This window comes from Pinus tabuliformis, chromosome Q (genome assembly GCF_031772625.1).
Source record: "Pinus tabuliformis cultivar Carrire ecotype Pingquan chromosome Q, CPIR1, whole genome shotgun sequence".
In the NCBI taxonomy this organism is placed as follows: domain Eukaryota; kingdom Viridiplantae; phylum Streptophyta; class Pinopsida; order Pinales; family Pinaceae; genus Pinus; species Pinus tabuliformis.
In genome coordinates this window covers 1,374,127,731-1,374,145,986 of record NC_142296.1, presented here as the reverse complement: position 1 = coordinate 1,374,145,986, position 18,256 = coordinate 1,374,127,731, and the positions used below count along the sequence as shown (strand labels likewise).

Below are 18,256 nucleotides of genomic sequence, written 5' to 3'. Positions count from 1 at the left end.
CCAAAAGAAGTGTGGGAGGAAAGAATATGCATTTTTTGTTGTTCTTTGGGAAAAGTGGAAACAGAAAAACATTTTGATGAATTTAAATTTCTGTGATCCATATCATGTTTTTTGAGAAGAATTTTCAGCGTAAATCATATTCGAATTCCTTTGTCGACGGGTACGAACCAACCAGTGTGGCTCATTTTAAAATGCAGGCCTTCAAAGACAACACGGAAAATTATGCAGATATCCTGGCAGCTAGCTCTTGGGATAATCTATTTACGAGGGGTTTGTAGAAAAGCTAAGAGTATTTATTTTGAAGCTTCACAAAAAGAAAAGCAAAATACATCAAGAAGATGAAGAAGCAACATGTCCCATAGACTACATTTAACCTGTACATGTCTCATAGACTATATTTAACCTGTGAAAGTTAAAATAATTTTTTCTTCTTCTAAACTTTGTACACCACTGGAGCGAGCGAGTTAATATTGGTGAAATATTTATGGAAATATGAGAAATAATTTCATCATTTCCTCTTGACACTTAGCCGCGTTTTTAAGGAGCGAGGGAAATTTTGTATTTTAAAAAACAATGGTTTTGCAAAAATATATTTTTACCTATACACTTGTCACTCGTAACCTAAAACGCTTTCAGTAACCCCTCTCAATTTTTTTTTTTTTCAAGGCGACGGTGTATCTGTCACCGCACCATTATTTTCAAGAATTTTCCGAGCTCATTGCTCCCATAATTTTCTAATTCGTGGTGAAGTTTCGGCGGACGTTACCGTGAGAAAGCGCTCCCGAGCTGAAACTAGAAGCCTTTTCGGAAGCTATATGTATTTTTCACTCTTAATTTCTTCCTAGATGCACAGATGAAGGACTTGTAATATCATGATGGCGAACGCTCTTCGTCTGAGTATCAACGAGAAAAAGTTCATAGACGAAGCACTGTGTTTGGAACAGAGAATCGATGGACGTCGTCCATTCGACTCCCGCCGGCTGTTTATCAAGTTTGCCAGGTTTGTTTGCCTGTATTTTCTGTCCTTTTTTTTTACTCTGGTAGTTAGGGCTTTTTGTGGCTGAGAGAAACTGACGGCTCATAACGCATTGGTTCCGTTGTGTTTGAGAAGAGCTTTTAATTTTCAGCTGAACAAAATTTTATCTCTATGCTCTCAACCTTAAATGTTGAAGCTTGGCCCTGGCAAATTTCATGTTATTTTTAAAACTAGCCGATCAGCAGTATTTTTATTTTCTCAAATTCTAAAGTAGTAGAAAAAGTTGAATTAATTCGTAACACACTATTCCTACGTTCTATCCAGTTCCGGGAACAGCTGAAACGGTACCCCAAATTTCCCGGGGAGGGGGCTGATGAAAAAAAAGAAGAAGAAAGAGTTAAAGTATTAAGTTTTCGAAAATAGAGATTCTACAACACAGAACTACGATAGAACCAGATAAAAGTTTTTCGCATGGGTTGTAAAACTAAAAAAGGTTGAATAATTTTAATGGAGGTTACAAGCTGTAGAAATTTCTAATCGAGGTCTATAAATGCAAATCTGAAGGTTCGCCTCTCACGAGAGCTTTTAGCCTCAGTTTTAATCTGAACTTTTAACAACAGCAACTTCACTTTACTTTAATGTAACTGCAGTGACAGTCTTACCGCACACTTTTTCAAACATATAACAGATCTGAAATAACTTATCATGACAAAATTTGCAGTAGTACTGAGAGAGTTCACCCTCTTACTCTGCCCCATCATCAAATACAAGAGAATGGTTCCCTACCCAATTATACAGCCAGAGTTTGTGGCATGCCCTTTCTAGGTGAGACTGCCTTCAGACTGGTAGAGCTAATACATTGCCTCTAGAGATTTTCTGACTTGGTGGCAAGGAGAGACCGGTACCCATATCTTGCCTGCTGATCTTCGGAGGCCATTGCTGATCCGGATTTAAGAAGGAAATGAAATGAAATGCAGATTTAAAATCAAAATACAGAAATGTAGTTAAACTGAACTTCCGTTAATAAATAGAAATAAAAAAACTGTTTACATGTACAGTGAAAGCAAACTAGCTCGATCGGTCGTAGTTTATCTCTAAGAAGAGATGTGATGGCTATGTGCCTTCTGAACTATGCTACAATAAGGCTCAAAGGTTTTTTATCATGAAGAAACAATGAGAAAACCTAAACATCCAAAGCCCTAACCCTAGGAGAGGAAGCGCCAAAGGCTTATTGGCCCTGACAGAGTAAGTTGGAACGTCAACTTCCCGGGGTTGTAACTTTGACATACAATTTTCATTTGGCGTGCATGATAGCCCATTAGAAAAGTCTATCTAATGAGAACAAATTTGAATTGTCAACGTCAGTCAAAGATCTATATTGGCCTGTTTCCCCAAAAATCATTGCTTATGGCCTCAACATGACTCCGGAAGTTCAGGTTTTGAAACTGCCAAAAATAGAAAACTACAAAAATATGAAAATTATGCTGTGAGTCAGTGGAATAGGTGGGTGACCAATATCCACCTAGATCAGTCCCCCCTTTAAGAAGCAATGGTCTTCATTGCTTTGAGTCTCTGCATGAGATGAGGAAACTTCTGCTGAACTTGGTCGCTGCTGAGCCACTTGGCTTGTTGCAGAAGTTGGCTTGCTTTGCCAACCCAATACAATTGGATTCTTTGTTGGCAGGTGTTCTTAATTTGGGTGTCCATGATCTGATCAGTTGTGGTCTGTTCAATGCAATTCAGGTTGATCTCTATCGGTGTCAACTATTCTACAATTACCGATGTGTCCAACAATGGTGGAAAGCAGGGCCGAAAGCGGTCCATATCGAACATTGTGTGCAGGCCAATGAATGGTGGATACTTAGCTCAAAAGTGTTATCACCCACAACCTTGGTGATGGTGTAGGGTCCATAGCGGAGTCGCCGAAGCTTTCGATAGGCTCCTGCAAGGCATTCCTTTTGCAAATGCAACCAAAACTTGTTGCCCACTTGAAACTTATGTGGCACTAGTGTTGATCATGATGTTGTTTTTACTTAGTATTGTGTAGGATATCATGAACTTGCTCGCAGAGGTGCTGAATTCGTTCAATAAACTTGGTGGTTTTGTTGGCTTCAGATTGAACATGTGCAGTTTTTGCTTGTGTGATTACAAGAGGCAGTGCAACATCAATGGGACACATTGGTTGAAATCCCACCTGAAAGGAGTTGTGTCTAGTCGAGCTATGGAGAGCTTCGTTGTAGTTGTGTTGGACATAGGGTAGACTCTCATCCCATTTTCGTGGATGTTTGGAGCTGTACATGCATAATATGTGCATGATCATCCTATTGACAACCTTTGTTTGGCCATCAGTTTGGGGGTGGAAGGCAGTCAACTTGGTGAGCTTGTTGTCTAACAATGATTAGACGCTTGACCAGAACGCGCTTAGGAACCTACTATCCCGATCTGATATGATTGTCTGCCTAATTCCAAAATGTACCCATGCCTGTTCAAATAAGAGTTTGACAGTGGCTTTTGTTGAGATACTCTACTTGCAGGCAACTAGTATGGCCATCTTAGAAAATCTATTGACGACCACAAACACACAGTCATTACCATGCTTGGTAGACGGAAGGCCAAACATACAGTGCATGGAGATGGATTCCCAAAGTCGGCTAGGAGTAAGTAGAGGGGTGTACATGCCTTGCTTCTTAATAGTTGTTTTGACAATGGCACATACAGTGCAAGACTTGATATATTTTCATACATCTTGCCAGAGTTTTGACCAATAAAAATACTTTTGCAGGATCACCATTGTCTTCTCCACACCAAAGTGGCCTGCTACTCGACTGTAATGTGCCTCCTAGATAAGCTTGGCACTCTTGCTTGAAGGAACGCAAAGGTGTCCTTGGTAGCACAATAGTCCAACTAGAAGGTGGAAGTCTTGAACTGGTTTGCTGGTCATCAACAGCTTGTAGGTGGTAGCAAAGTTCGAGTCAATGTCATATAGCTGTGACCATTTAGAGGTCTCTTGCCCACAAGCGCTGAGAATTCTGTTCATTGCCACAATTGGGTGTTGACTGAGTCAGTCTGCAATGTGATTGGTACTACCCTTCTTGTATTTAATGTTTAAATGGAATTGTTACAGATATGTGGACCATTTATGGTGGGAATCATTCTGTAACTTCCCTTGTGTCTGCATAAATTGAAGAGGTCGGTGATTCGTGTGGATGATCGTCTCATTCCTTAGAATACAATGTTTCCATTGTCGACAAACCTATACAATGGAATACATCTCCTTATCATAAGTGGGGTATTTTCAGACAATATCAGAGATTTTCACTTGTGATAGGCCAAAAAATGCCCTTGCTGAGTGAGGACTGCACCAATAACATAGTTGGAGGCATCTGTCTCAATCTCAAATGGTTGTTGTTTCAGTTTAATGAATACCTTTTGTTGTGACTCGGACCAAAAAAAATTTGATTTTGCTCTGCCTTGGGTAACATGGCTTAAGGGCCATGTGATATGAGAGAATCCCAACACAAATCTTCTATAAAAATTAGCAAGGCTCAAGAAGCTACGGCGCACTATTAGAATCGTTGGGGCCAACCAATCCTAAATGACTAACCTAGATCTTGGACCTTGTCCATGCTAAAGAGAATTTTTTCAAGTTAGCACATAGCTTGTGCTACTGCAAAGTCTAAAGGACATGCCAAATATGTTGCAAGTGCTCTGCACAACTCTTGCTGAAGATGATGATATCATCCATATACACAACTATAAATGAGTTGGTGAATGATCGCACGATGTTATCCATCAACCTCATGAAAGTTGTAAGGGCATTCGTCAAACTGAAGGGCATGAACAACCACTCAAAAAGACCTTCCTTGGGTTTGAATGCGGTCTTCCATACATCTTTGGGTTCTATTGGAACTTGGTAATAACAGGACTTTAAGTCAATCTTGTTGAGTACTGTGCCTCGTTGAGCTGGTTAAGAAGGTCATCAATCCATGGAATCGAGTATCTGTTCTTGACTATGATTTTCTTCAGAGCCTAATAATCAATGCAGAGTTTTGCGGTCCCATCCTTCTTATGCACGAGTACGATTACGTTCCCACAGGGTGAGGAACTTGGTTGGATGTGCTCGTTTTGTAGCAACTCCTAGATTTGTCGTTTGATTTCCTCATTTTTCAGAAGAGAGCGATGATAGATTGGCCCATTAGGTAGAGGTGCGCTAGGAGTTAGGTCGATGGAATGCTTGACTTGACAGTGCAAAGGTACTCTCGTGGGTGAGGAGAAGATGTCCCTGTACTCTTCCACGACCTTATGCACTTGCCTTTGCTGTGCAGAGGAGCCCTTTTTGGAGTACATGGATGTGGCTACGATCTTCCCCTTACTTTGAGAGCGAATCAAGAAGAAAACAAATTTATGAGTTTGGGAGATGATTTTACTGCATTGCTTAGCAAAGATAAACGAAATGGCAATAAGGGGGGCTACCTCTAGTATCGTATATAATTTTTTGCTCAAACTAATAATAATAGTATGAGGTTTGGACTCATACACAACATGATGCTTCCACAAGTATGGTTGGCCTACCAAAACATCACAAACTTCAAGTGAAGCAACATCACATAATACCTCATTCGTGAAAGACTTGATGCTATAGGACAAACAACACTATTGGTTGATGCGGAGATCTCACCCTTGGTGGAGCCAACCGATGGTGTATATTTGTAGGTGTGGTGTTGTTGGCAAGCCCAACTGTTTAAAAACCTTTGTTGAGATGAGATCCTTTTGACTGCCACTATCAACAATGAAGCACGACACACCTTTCACCCACATTTGGGAGTGGAAGAGACACTCACCTTCCTCCGAATCTTCAGGCTCATTTCGTTGGACTTGTGGCAATGGTGGCATTGAGTTCTTCATTAATAATTTGTTTGTCCTTGTCGGGGTCTAGTTTAGAGTCGGAATATACGTCTGACTTTGAAGCTTTTAGCTTGGCCACTAGTGATTGCTTTGCATGACAATCATTTGTGTTACAAGTGGGGCTCTTGTGGAACTCACACCACTTTCTTGTGTCTTTCTTTGTCTTCCCATTACTATTATTTGCTTGCTACTTCGATGGGTTGTCTTGGGGTGTTCCTCCATGGATTTGTCCTTTGTTTTGTGGTTTGAGGTTGCCATTGCCTTGCTTCGGATTTGCAGATCCAAAGTCTCGCTTTTTTGTTTAAATTTTTGCTCTATTTTGACAACATATTGATATGTTGCGCTAAGCGAGGAGACGTCCAGGAACTCCATTTCTGCTTGAATGTATTTGTGCAAACAACCACAATAATTGAGCACTAGATGTTGCTCAGAGTCCTTGATACCCAACTTTGTGTGCAAGGTATGAAAGATATTTGTGAACTCTTTCACTTCCTGGTCCCTTCCCTGATGTAGTGTGGTCCATTTTATGTATTTGTCTTCGTAGCTTCTAACATGGTAATACTGTTCCTTAACAACATCCCTAAGAGAGTTCCAAGAGGGTATGATTGCAGATAGAGGGGATTCCTCCATGGCCCTTTTTCATAGTAAGTTGCCCACCTATTCTTGACATGGGTGGGGGGGTGGGCTTTAGGAGTGCAAAAGTAATATTTTATCTATCGAAGAAATTATAGACCGAAAATTGCCTTCTAGAAGATTTAATCATTTATCTAGAGCATCTGCATCTATTTGACCTTCAAATATAAGAATATCAAAGTTAACTTATACTTCGAAGGTGGCGACGCCTTTGAAATGGCTGCTGAATGAAAATGCATTGTCTATTGGTATTTGTTGAAGGATTTGGGAAAAATTATCCATCATCTCGTTCCTTTGTTGCTCAAGGGCTTCTTTGAGCAACAATTTGATACGATTTCTTGTTGCCCCGACTTTTCTTTTGCCATGGAAGGTCGTTAGGGTTGACGAGGATGGTCTTGCAAGGGCTCAAGCAGTTTGAGTGCCAACTCCTTATTACTTGACTTCATTGGGGACATGCACAAAAAAACAAAGAAAGAACAAACCACTCTAATACTACTGATCCAGATTTAAGAAGGGAACGAAATGAAATACATATTTAAAATTAAATTACAAAAATACATTGCAATTGGATTCCAATTAATAAATAAAATTACTGAAGCTGTTTACATGCAGAGTGTGTTATGAATTAAATATTCATAAATAAGTGTTTTAATAAAATATTAAAGTATTAAAATATTAACAATTTATAAATAATTAAGATTAAACTAACTAAGTTAGTGAAAAGGCATGAATCAAAGAGACATGTCTCCTTGTTGACATGGGCAGTCAACTCCTATATATGGAGAATTGCCATGACCAGGTAAACCATCATCTATTCTTTTAATAAATAAAATTTTATAGCTACAATTCAATTTTAGAATACCAGTCTCAACGTATAGTTTACTTCCATCTTTTTTACTTCAGTGGTATCAGAGCTGCCCCTTGCTCGGCAACACCACATCTCCCAGTGGGTCGCTGGCCCTGCAGGCCTCCATAGTCATCGAAACCCATCTGTTCCTCCACACCACTCCATCCCTGTCGTGATCCACACTATTGCCTTCTTCCACATTTTCGCCGTGTCCACCCCTCCACAACACTGCGTTGTCTGCGTTCAACCCTTCCGCTCTATGCGTTCAACCACCTCGCTGTCTGCATCCACCCTCCACACCATTGCGTTGGCTGCGTTCAACCCTTCCGCTGTATACATTCGATCACCCCACTTTCTGCGTCCACCACCCGTGCAGTTATAACATCATCGTGCTGTCGTTTAGGTTCCGATGCTGCCTAGTTCGTAAAACACTGTCAGTTGTGGTCGTCAACCATCGTCTAATCAACTGCCCCTGACATTGTCTGCCACATAAGCCATTGCCACGTGCCTGTCAGTCAAATAACGTGACTGGTTATTCAACCCGTTTAATTTTTTATTTATTTATATAACTACATAATATATATATATATATATATATCTATATATCTATCTATCTATCTATCTATCTATATATATATATTATTTAAAAAATAAAATACTATTATTATTATTTAAAAAAATTATTATTATAAAAAATTGGGTCCACTAGGAAGAAAAAGAACAAAATGGATCATGATGATAATTCAAAAAAAATTCAAGAAGAACTCGACAGGCTGCGAAAACGCCTTGACAATGTTGAAAGGAAGCAAGACGATTTTGGGAAGACTCAAAACGTCATGGCACAAAATATCTGAGACATAAAAGGCATGGTGAGACAATCTAATAAAAGAGCCAATCCACTTTCAGCCACACAAAGTCCTTGTTAAAATTGGCAACTAGGGCCAAACTCCATGTGGGTCATCTTATTTATGGTAGCTGATATTTTTCTTGGATCCCTCTCATCGAGAGGTGTAGGATTGATCTAAAGATCATCTGATTCCGATAAGTATTCATGGAGTTATGAATTTATTTGTGTTATAAGACAATTCGTCAAGGTTGGCCAACAACCAAATAACCCCCAGATGTGCTCAACGTTTTAGTATAAAAGGAGGAGACTTGATAGTCATTTCTACACACACTTCACTCTTGATTTCTCTCCACTTGTTCCGGGTTTTAGTGGCTAGATAAATCTAGATGATGAAGCCCTAGACGCGGGAGGAAAGGAGGCTAAGGGGACTGCCCTAGAGATGATGCCCTAGCAAGGAAAACACAATCCTAAGAAGGATGCCCTAGCCGCAGTCCTAAGGAGGATGCCCTAGCCGTAGTCCTAAGGAGGATGACCTAGCCGCAGTCATAAAGGATATCTAGCTGCAGTTTGCCCTAATCCAAAAAGATGCAGTCATGTTGTGAAGGAGATAGCCCTAAGTTGGAGGCAAGGGAATTTTGTCTTAGCCGTAGCAAAGGAGAGCTGAACAATGTGGTTATAGAGGCCTATTTCATGATCTTTTGGAGGGTCGAATTTGCTGTAAGGGAGGCCGAGATTACTCCCTAAAGGGTTGAGACAAGGAAAGGTTGTTACAGCCTGCGTGGAGGAGTTCTTAGGTGTCTAATTCATGGTGATGGGCTGTGTAGGTTGATGTGGGTAAGTTGCAAGCCCTAAGAGCAGTTTAGAGGGCAATGTAAGGTGTTTTGAATGCGCTGTAGGTGGTAGCGAAGGTTTGTGGTAGGCCGCAGGCCTAGCCACTCCAAAACAGGCTAGCGTGGAAGTATTAGGGGCTGCCATATGCCCAAAACAACAATATGTGGAGGCAACAATCTACCTTGACTAAGCTGCTGTTTATTGAGGTTGTTCAAGGTATGTTTTGGGCATGTTTGTTGGGTTGCTATAGGTTACAATGGGACAACAACAATGGCATGGTGCAATGGGACATCAACAATGACATGGCGCAACAATGGCACAATGGGACAACAACAACAGTAAGGTGCAACAAGCACATGGTGGCAAGCATAGTGCTGCAAGTACATTGGGACAACAGTATGGTAAGCTAGGTGCAACAAGCACATGGGACAGTATGGCAAGCTTGGTGCAACAAGCACATGGGACAACAGTGGCAAGCATGATGCTGCATGCAAATGGGACAGCGATATGGCAACAACATGCCACATGGGACAACAATGCGGCAACATGGTGCAGTAATGGCAGATGGGACAACAATGGTACATGATATAGTACAGTGATGGGTACAGTCATGATTGGTGAAGTATGATGAGATGCTACTTAGTGATGATGGGTGCAACATGGTGCAACACAGTAAGGTGTAGCATGATGATGAGGAGCAACACAATGATAGGTGCTGCATGGTGATGGAGTCACCTGGGAGAATCAGTTGAAGCAGCATGTCTTCAACTGAGTTTAGCTATTTCATGTATCATCTACTTAGAGATGATCTATGATCTTACTTAGATAAGTCAAAGTGTTGACTTTTGTTGTATATGTACTATCTCTCTCTCTCTGTGCTAAACTATTGAAGAACATATAAGAAGAATTGATCAAGGGTTTCCCCACATTGGGGTTTATCCCTGGCTAGCGCCACATCTTGTGTCCTCTTGTCTTGGCTTGCCTTCTGCGATTTATGTTTATATTCTATCTGCAATTTACTATTATCTTGATGTGATTGCTAATCTGGAAAAGATATTGAGCTAACTGTGAAAATTGAAATAAATTGCTCCAAGCATAGAACATACCTAAAAATTAACAGTCCTTGAACCTCGGAAGGAGAAAATTCGCCAGAGAAGGAGTTTCGGATGCACGAAAAGCTGCGAATTCCGCAAATACACTTTGAAGGAAGCCAATACTATACCAAATCTTCCGAAAGGAACTATCTTAAAATAAAAAATGAATTACCTAAGTCTGATGTTAAGAACTATAAGTGCGTCGTTGTATGGGTAAATAAGATGGACACCATTTTTTTAGTGAACCCCCTACTTGACAAGCAAGAAAGGGTCATGACTGCATCCAACTACCTAGAAGCAGAAGCGTACGATTGGTTTTTGTGGTGGTCGTCTAAATGTACAGGTTGCTCGTTCAATTGGAAAAACTTAAAAAACGACCTGCTAAAAAGGTTTCATGACGAGGAGGAGGATGATGTCTACGAGAGATTCATTCCCTGAAACAAAAAGGATAAGTGATTGAATACAATCACGAATGGGAAGTATTAACAGTAAGGCAGAGAGGGTTCTGAGATGAAGAGTTGTTAAAAATGTATGGCTGTGGCCTTAAATATTACATTCACGAAGAATTAAAATTGCATAAACCCAAAACCATTGAGGATGCCAGAAACGCAGCTATAATTATTGAGCGGAAATATAAACTCCACAAGGCACCATATACCAGTAACGAGAGAACTAACAACTATTCCAAGGGGAAGTCAAGTAAACCATCGTTAAAAAACACTAGCAAGTACGTTCCACCACCAATGCGCAATGAAGGGAAACAACAACCTTGTGTTGAAAGGAAAAAAGATGGGAAATGCTAGAAATGTGGAGACAAGTTTTACGCAGGACACAAATGCGCAACACAAAAACTATACAACCGCGAAGCCGAACAAGAAGAAGAATATTCAGAAGATAGCTTTGACGAAGAGAACAACGAAGAAAATGCAAACCCTTGTCCAGAATCAGAAGAAGATATGCTACAAATGTCTTTGGCAGCCATCACAGGGATAACTTAGCCACAGACGCTAAAGCTTAAAGGTCACATCAAGAAGCAAAACGTTATCGTTCTAATAGACTCAGGGAGTACGCACAACTTCGTAGATGTCAATGTTGCAAAAAGACTGAACATTTTTGCTTACCCTGTAGCAGATTTAAAAGTTATGGTAGCAGATGGAAAACGTATAGATGGAGTAGTCAAGTGCCATAAAGTTAAGTTGCAACTAAGTGTGAATTTATGGTATGTTCTATGCTTAAGAGAAATTTACTTCAAATTTTCTTATTAGCCCAATATCAATTTCTAGAATAGCAATCACATCAGCATGATAGTAAAATGCAGATAGAACATAAATGTAAACAGTAGAAGATAAACCAAGACAAGAGGACACAAGATGTGGCACCAGCGAGGGACAAACCCCAATGTAGGGAAACCCTTGATCAATTCTTCTTATATTCTTCAATAATTCAATAGAGAGAGAGAGATAGTACAATTATACAAATCTGTAATTTTATGACAGCAGCAACAAAACCCTAACAAAGAAAGTCAAAGCTGGTGAAACAGGTCAGATTTGACCTCAAGTCAATCTCAGTCAAAGCTCAGTCAACAAGGCCTCCAACAACAAGAAAATGCAGCCCAAAAACAGTCTGAAATATCTAGTCATACCTTAGTCAATTTTGGTCAAACCTGTGATCAACCTTTGACAGTCAACATTGGTCAAAGTATGGTCAAACAGAGGTCCAAAATGCTGTTTAGAAATTCGACCTGTTAGAGAGGTTGCCCAACCCAATCTGCAGTCAAAGAAGTCTCCACGCTGGTCAACGCTGTCCAATCTGCCCACCTACAGCTCGGTCAACCCAAGTCAACGCTGCCCTTACCAGAATCTGCGTCCTCCTTTCAGTCACACGCGTGTGAGAGAGAGATGCTCCTTGGTATTACAACAACGAATGATTTCGGCACTACCACCAGAAGAGAGGCCGAGACAAATAAGGTATGAATTCAAAGAGGTAGCAGTAGAAGTCTAAAAGGAAGGCCGAAAGTTTTGAAGCTAAAGAAGATCGAAGTGGAAGAGGACTTGTGTCTTGGTCTTGGAGTGGCAAATAGGTCAAGGGTCTTGGTCTTGGTATTTGTCAATTGGAATCTCTATAAGAAGAATTTGTGCGGGTTTTACTCTCAAAGAGTGAGAGGTTTTGGCCCTGGCTCATAGCCTACATTCTGTGTTTCTTATCTATTTATGTTCATGCATTGGTAGCTGTTTGATGAGGAAGAACACAAATAATAACATAAGATACGAAGATCTTAATCTAAGAAGTAGAAAGCATTCACAACAATTATCTAACAAGAGAAATCACCTAATACTTGATGCCCTAGATTTCTCAACAAAAAACACTAGTGATCATCATCAGTCGTCAGAGGTAATTGAAGCAGGATTATTTGGCCCTGTACCTGGAGGAGGAGGAGGGTGATACAGGTATTTGACGTGGTGCTCAAAATGAGCAAGCCAAGTTTCCAGTTTTTCAACTTTCTCTGTTAGCAGATTTTGCCCGCGCCAGACCATCACCACCCTTTCGCTAACATGGCACTCGAAGTATTGGAGCTGTTCAAGTTTGGCCATGATGGCCTCATGCTCCTCTCTGCAAGCTCGATCGAGAGCGTCTAACCAAGCAATGACAAATTGCACCAATTCGATGACCGTCGTGGAGGTACCTGAACGCTTGGAAGGAACCCGACCTACTAGCCCAACACGATCTTGATTGCTGTGACCCCGAGGTGTCGACGTGTCATAACATTACCACAACCTTGTCCACTACCACCTTCGCCTACGCCACGACCACACGAAATTCCATACTGCTGCGGCTACCAAGGAATTGCGACCCCCATGGGTTATGCAACTCCCACGCCTCGTGCCCCTCAAGGGACCCGCACCCCGCTTGGAACTCCCACCACGCATAATTGAGGCACCACCTCAAAAACCAACACGAGCAGGTGAGCCTTTCGACTTAGCCGGGGCCAAGACGCGTGAGGAGCGGGGGCTAGGCTTCATGATGGAGCCCAAAAGGATGCTGAGGTCCCGGAGAAATGAGAACCCCAAAGCGTAACCACCTGCCACCAGGGACCAAGCAGACCCTGTCGCAGACCAAGCAGGAAAGGTTATCCAACGCAGAAATTCCCACCACTGGAAATTCACCACCAGACTAGAATCGAACTAGACCAGAATAGACGAGAGAGACCAAAACGGAAAGGACCAGATGGGAGATAGCAAACTGCAAAAGAGAGGAAATTGAAAAGTGAGTTCCTAGATTCCAAACTGACGCCAGAGTCGTAGTGGGACATCGAAGGGAGGTCTGGAACCAGTGACCCCGAAGGGAGGTCTGGAACCAGTGACCCCGAAAAGGAAGAACCGAGAAGCACAAGACGGACAACCACCACCCTAACCCAGGAACCAGAAGAGATGAAAGCAGAGAGGGGAACCCATTAGTCTGTGAGCCATAGAACAACCGAAGAACTTTGCGAACCATGCAATATAACCGAGGGTGGGACAATGCCATTGAATTCTAGATCAACGCGAATTGATTGAACACAGACAATAGCGAATGGTTCACACAAGCAGGGGCATGAACAATAATTCTCATGTGGTGGAGGGACTAATGTCCTGCTCTCCCTCGCGTTAACCTTTGTCCATCTGTCATCTGTCACGTGATGGGTGGCTTCCGCAACCCAATGCCCCCATCGGCTCCACCATCGAATTTTTAATTTGAAGGAAAAATTCGAAATTTTCTTAAAACCCATTTTTAATTAATCCAAAAATTATTATTTTGGATTAATTTCCTCAAAAAATTGATTTTTACTTAACCACCAAGGTCCAAGGGCTCAATTTTTCTTAAAATATCCATTTTTGCCCTGGTGGGGGACCTCCAAAAATTGACTTTCCTTTGACCCAAGCATTTTTGATTATTTTCCACTTAGAGAAATATTAATTTCTCTATAATTATTTTTTTACCCAAAATTAATTAATTTCCTGACTAAGGATTTAATTTCTAGAAAAATTAATTAATTGACGCTAGTTAATAATGATAATGATAATGATAATTTTATTAATGTCCAACAAATGACCATAATAGGCCAACAAGATTGTCGGTTACAATGATTATATCCTGCCGAGCCGGTTGGACTAAACGATCCCCTTTAACATTTCTTTTTAAAGAGTAGAAAATACATCTATAATCTAAGTAAATGTAAATGTAGGAGCTAGAAGCTCTTGGCTTTGGAACTAGGCTTTGTGATGAAGCCGAGAAGGAGAAGGAGAGAAAAAGTCTACTATCCAGTTCCTACTCCTAACATCCGAGGTCAAGAGAAGAAAACTGAGAAAAGCTTGTCAAAGTCTGCTGTCCTGTGGGCATGCTGGGCTGTCGCTGTTGTCGCCTGGAGGTTCTAGGGTGCCTCCCAGGGGTGGATCCAATCTTGGAGCATTGGTGCAGTCCGGTGGGTCGGCTCCCCCGGGACCTCACCGATCTGGTTTCAGTGGCTGTGGGCTGATCAATGGTTCTTTTGGCGCCCTATGCTGATGGTAGCGCCCTAAAGAAGTCTGTGATCTTCTGCGTGGTGTCCGATCTGGTAGGGGGATGAAGAAAACGGGCCCCAAATCTGAAGGCCTCCTGGAGATAAAGTGCAAGGCATCTCGGATCAACATATCTGAGGAAGCTGGACAAAGTCTGAGAAGATCTGAAGAGACAATGCAAACATCCTCGGATCTCGTAATAAGCAGGGCATCCGAAGATGAAGTGTGTCACTGTCTCTATCTCCTGTAAGTGGCAGAGCTGACAAATCCTATTTGCTCTATCGATGTGGTGATTTGTCTCCACTCGGAGTCTGTGAGACCCAACTCTGAGTTGCCTGAGGGGGGTTCTAAGGGCATGCATCCAATGCTGGAGTCTGTATGGGGGTCTGATGATGAGCCCATCCCTGATCTCTAGGCAATGCTCCACGTAGAAGGCCATTTTTGGACGCAACCCATTGGGAGGATTTTTTCAAACCCTGAAATATTTTAGCCATGGTGTCTAAGTTTGAGGGACCATGCACTAAAATATTTTTACATCAGATATTACAATTAATTCAACCCTCAAAGGGGGAACACATTTATATATAGATCCTTATGAAATTTAAATTTACAATTAATTTAACCCTAAAGTAAGGAAGAAACGTTGATTATCTTCTTTAGTCATATAACAATTTAAATCCTCTAACTTAATTTATTTGTCTTTTGGATGTGTATCAATCTTATCTTGTTGAGCCATGCCTAGAGATTTGAAGAATGCTGTTCTTTGAGAAGGAATCTTTAGAAGTTCTAGCACTGGGACCAAAATATTAACACTGTTTATCCACGCAGCCGAATCAATTTTCAATCATGATTGATAGCTTTTAGATGCAACTTGTTTATTCAGATTCCGATCCTTGCCTTTCTTTTGATAAGTATAACCTTTGCTTCTAGAAATTTCCAGAATTTGTTCCTGAGACGAAGTTTCACCATACATTTGTGTGATAGGGTCTTTCTCATCACTGAAGTTGTTGATGGTGAAAGATGAAGGGATCATGTCTGCACAACAACCTTCCTTTGAAGAACTTTGACTTACATTATTTATTTTCTCACTAGTTCCTTCATCTAGGAGTTTTCTAGCAATGGCACATGCACTTTCTTCATGAAAACTTTCACAAGGTCTGCAAAATGGAATAGGCTGATCAACGATATTAACAGACTCAAGAGTAGTGGGAGGCCTTTGATCATTCAGAGGATTCCTTCTTGGCCATGCATTGTTATTTCCTCTATTATTATTATTATTTCTAGGCTGAATATTTTGAGTTTGATTTTGTTCCATTTGAATCAACCTAGAATGCATGTCACTTATTTCTCTAGCATGCTCAATCCTCATTTCTTTAATCATTTGAGTTAATTCCTTGATTGGGTCATGCTCTACCTCCTTATTTCTTTTCCTTTATTTTTGATCGGACCTCTTTCAAAAGCAGGAATTTCCGACTTACCAGACACTTATCTTTTTCTAATTCTTTGACAATAGTTTGAGTAGTGGCTAGATCAGTCGTCTTGGCACGTCTAATCTCATACAATTTATCAACACAAAATGCCTCAAGATATTGTTCTAATAAGAATTTGTCTGGAGGCTTATAATCATGAGTCATTTCTTTGATAATATCATTGAGTCTCTGATTAAATTCCTCAACTATTTCTTTCTCATTCATCTTTATAGTATTGATAGCTTTGAAAAGATATCTTCCTTCCTTCTTGTCCTCATATTTCCCTTTAAATGCATTGATGAGAGCTTGCCAAGATTTAAAGGAGTTATTAGGCTTGTCCAAGTACCACTGCAACACATCATCTTCTAATGAAAGGATAAAGAGCTTTATTCTAACATCCTCATGGTAAGCGACTGCATGAGCATGCCTAAGCAGGAAAGATGTGAACTTCTTGATATGAGCATCGACAATGATTGCATTATTTCCTTGATACATAGGGATCTTATCCATACCAGCATCTGGAAGATTATAAGGACACCCTTGGACATTGGCAAAGTTGCAAGGCCCGTAAAAATCCATTATGTCCTGACAAATGGGATCAGGGAAAAGTAAGTGGATATTAGGGGGGGCTTTTTGTCTGAGAAAAATTAAATGCTTATTAGAATGTAATTTGTTTAACTGAGCTCTTAGAGCCTTTGTGGGATTGGGAACAAGGTTAACCAAGCTACATGGATTTCTTCTAGTATGAGCTCTTGTGAATGGATGAATAAGTGGAGTCGCCACCCAAACAGGAAACTAACTCAAATGTCCAGGTGCTAAGGTGCAGATGGAGAGGTGAACAAGGTGATGAGAAGATTAGTGAGATGTTAAAGTGCAAGATGCGACAATGCTCAGGGTGGGAGCTATCACTCTGATCCCCGCCGTCTTCGTTCTCATTGTTTCCCTACAGCAATGTTAGCCCACTAAAACAATGCAAACCCAGAGGTGGCTGAATATAAGGCTAGGGCAAGGGCTAGAAGGCTAGGAAATGGCCAAAGAAGGGCTAGAAGAGGCAAACAAGGGCAGAGACCAAGGGAAAAAGGCAAGATGAGGCCACTACAAGGGAAAACAAGTCCATTAAGGCTAATGTCAAGCTCTTAGAGGTTGACAGAGGGGGAAAACAAGCCCTAGAAGGGCTAGCGGCTAGGGTTAAAGCTCCTTAGGGGCTGTGGCAAGGCCATAGAGGGATGAAAACCTCCTAGAGGCCACGACAGGGGAGGAGAAGGAAGGTTGAGGCCCTTACAGGCCTATGGTTAGGCCAAGGGGGCCAAGACCCTAGAAGGTCTAGCGGCTCAAGGAGGAGGGAGGCAAAGTGTTGAAAAAACCCTTGGAGGCTCACAACTAGGGTGAAAGGGCTAGATGACTAGGCCTTAGGCCTTAAAACAAATTTTAAACCCTACAAATGGCAAAATTCACCACAAATCATTGCAGGAATGCTGGATGCTGGGCCTAGAGGATGAACAAAGGCTAGATCTTGCCTTTTGAGGTCTAAATCTGCCTCAAAACCCCAGTAAAACCCTCTTGATAATCTTGAAGTTCACTTGCGCAAATGAATAAAAAATGCCAAACCCCAAATATATATACAAAAATTCAAAACCCAAAAATAATAAAATCCCAATTGCTGCAAAACAAATAGGTTAGAAATAATTTACAAATAATTTACAAATTTTAAAATTTTTAGAGAATATTTTTTGGATAAATAACAATGGATGATTATATTTTTGAAAAATAAATATTGGCTGAAACCTTCCTGCAAAATCAAATACCATAAAGAAATCTCAAAGCCCAAACATAGTTAGCCTTTCCCCACAGTTTGTGAACTTGGAGCCCAAGGACTAGCATACTTGTAAATCTATATTATATTCCTATGAAAATTGTTAGATCATATAGTGAATCAGATCACCTAAGATAAAATATATGGTGAATAAGATCACCTAAGATAAAATATATGAATAAAATGTTCTTATCACTGACAAATGAAATAACAATTATTAATCAATATTTAGCTCAAAATAGAATCACACATAACTAACACATACCACAGATCAACAAAACAAAAAATCATGAACTGAACTCCAAA

The 18,256-nt window shown here is 40.8% G+C and overlaps 1 protein-coding gene across 3 annotated transcripts in view; it reads left to right on the top strand.

Moving 5' to 3' along the window:
- The first annotated feature begins 629 nt into the window (after positions 1 to 629).
- LOC149225025 (exosome complex component RRP45A-like) overlaps positions 630 to 18,256 on the top strand; it is a 102,770-nt gene continuing 85,143 nt past the window's right edge. Inside the window, exon 1 of one of the 3 annotated variants that reach the window (XM_089386423.1) lies at positions 630 to 1,000. In XM_089386423.1, coding sequence (XP_089242549.1) covers positions 873 to 1,000 — 128 coding nt within the window. In that variant the 5' untranslated portion in view covers positions 630 to 872. The remainder of the gene's footprint in view (positions 1,001 to 18,256) is intronic. The other 2 variants (XM_089386422.1, XM_089386421.1) reach the window with 2 other exon arrangements.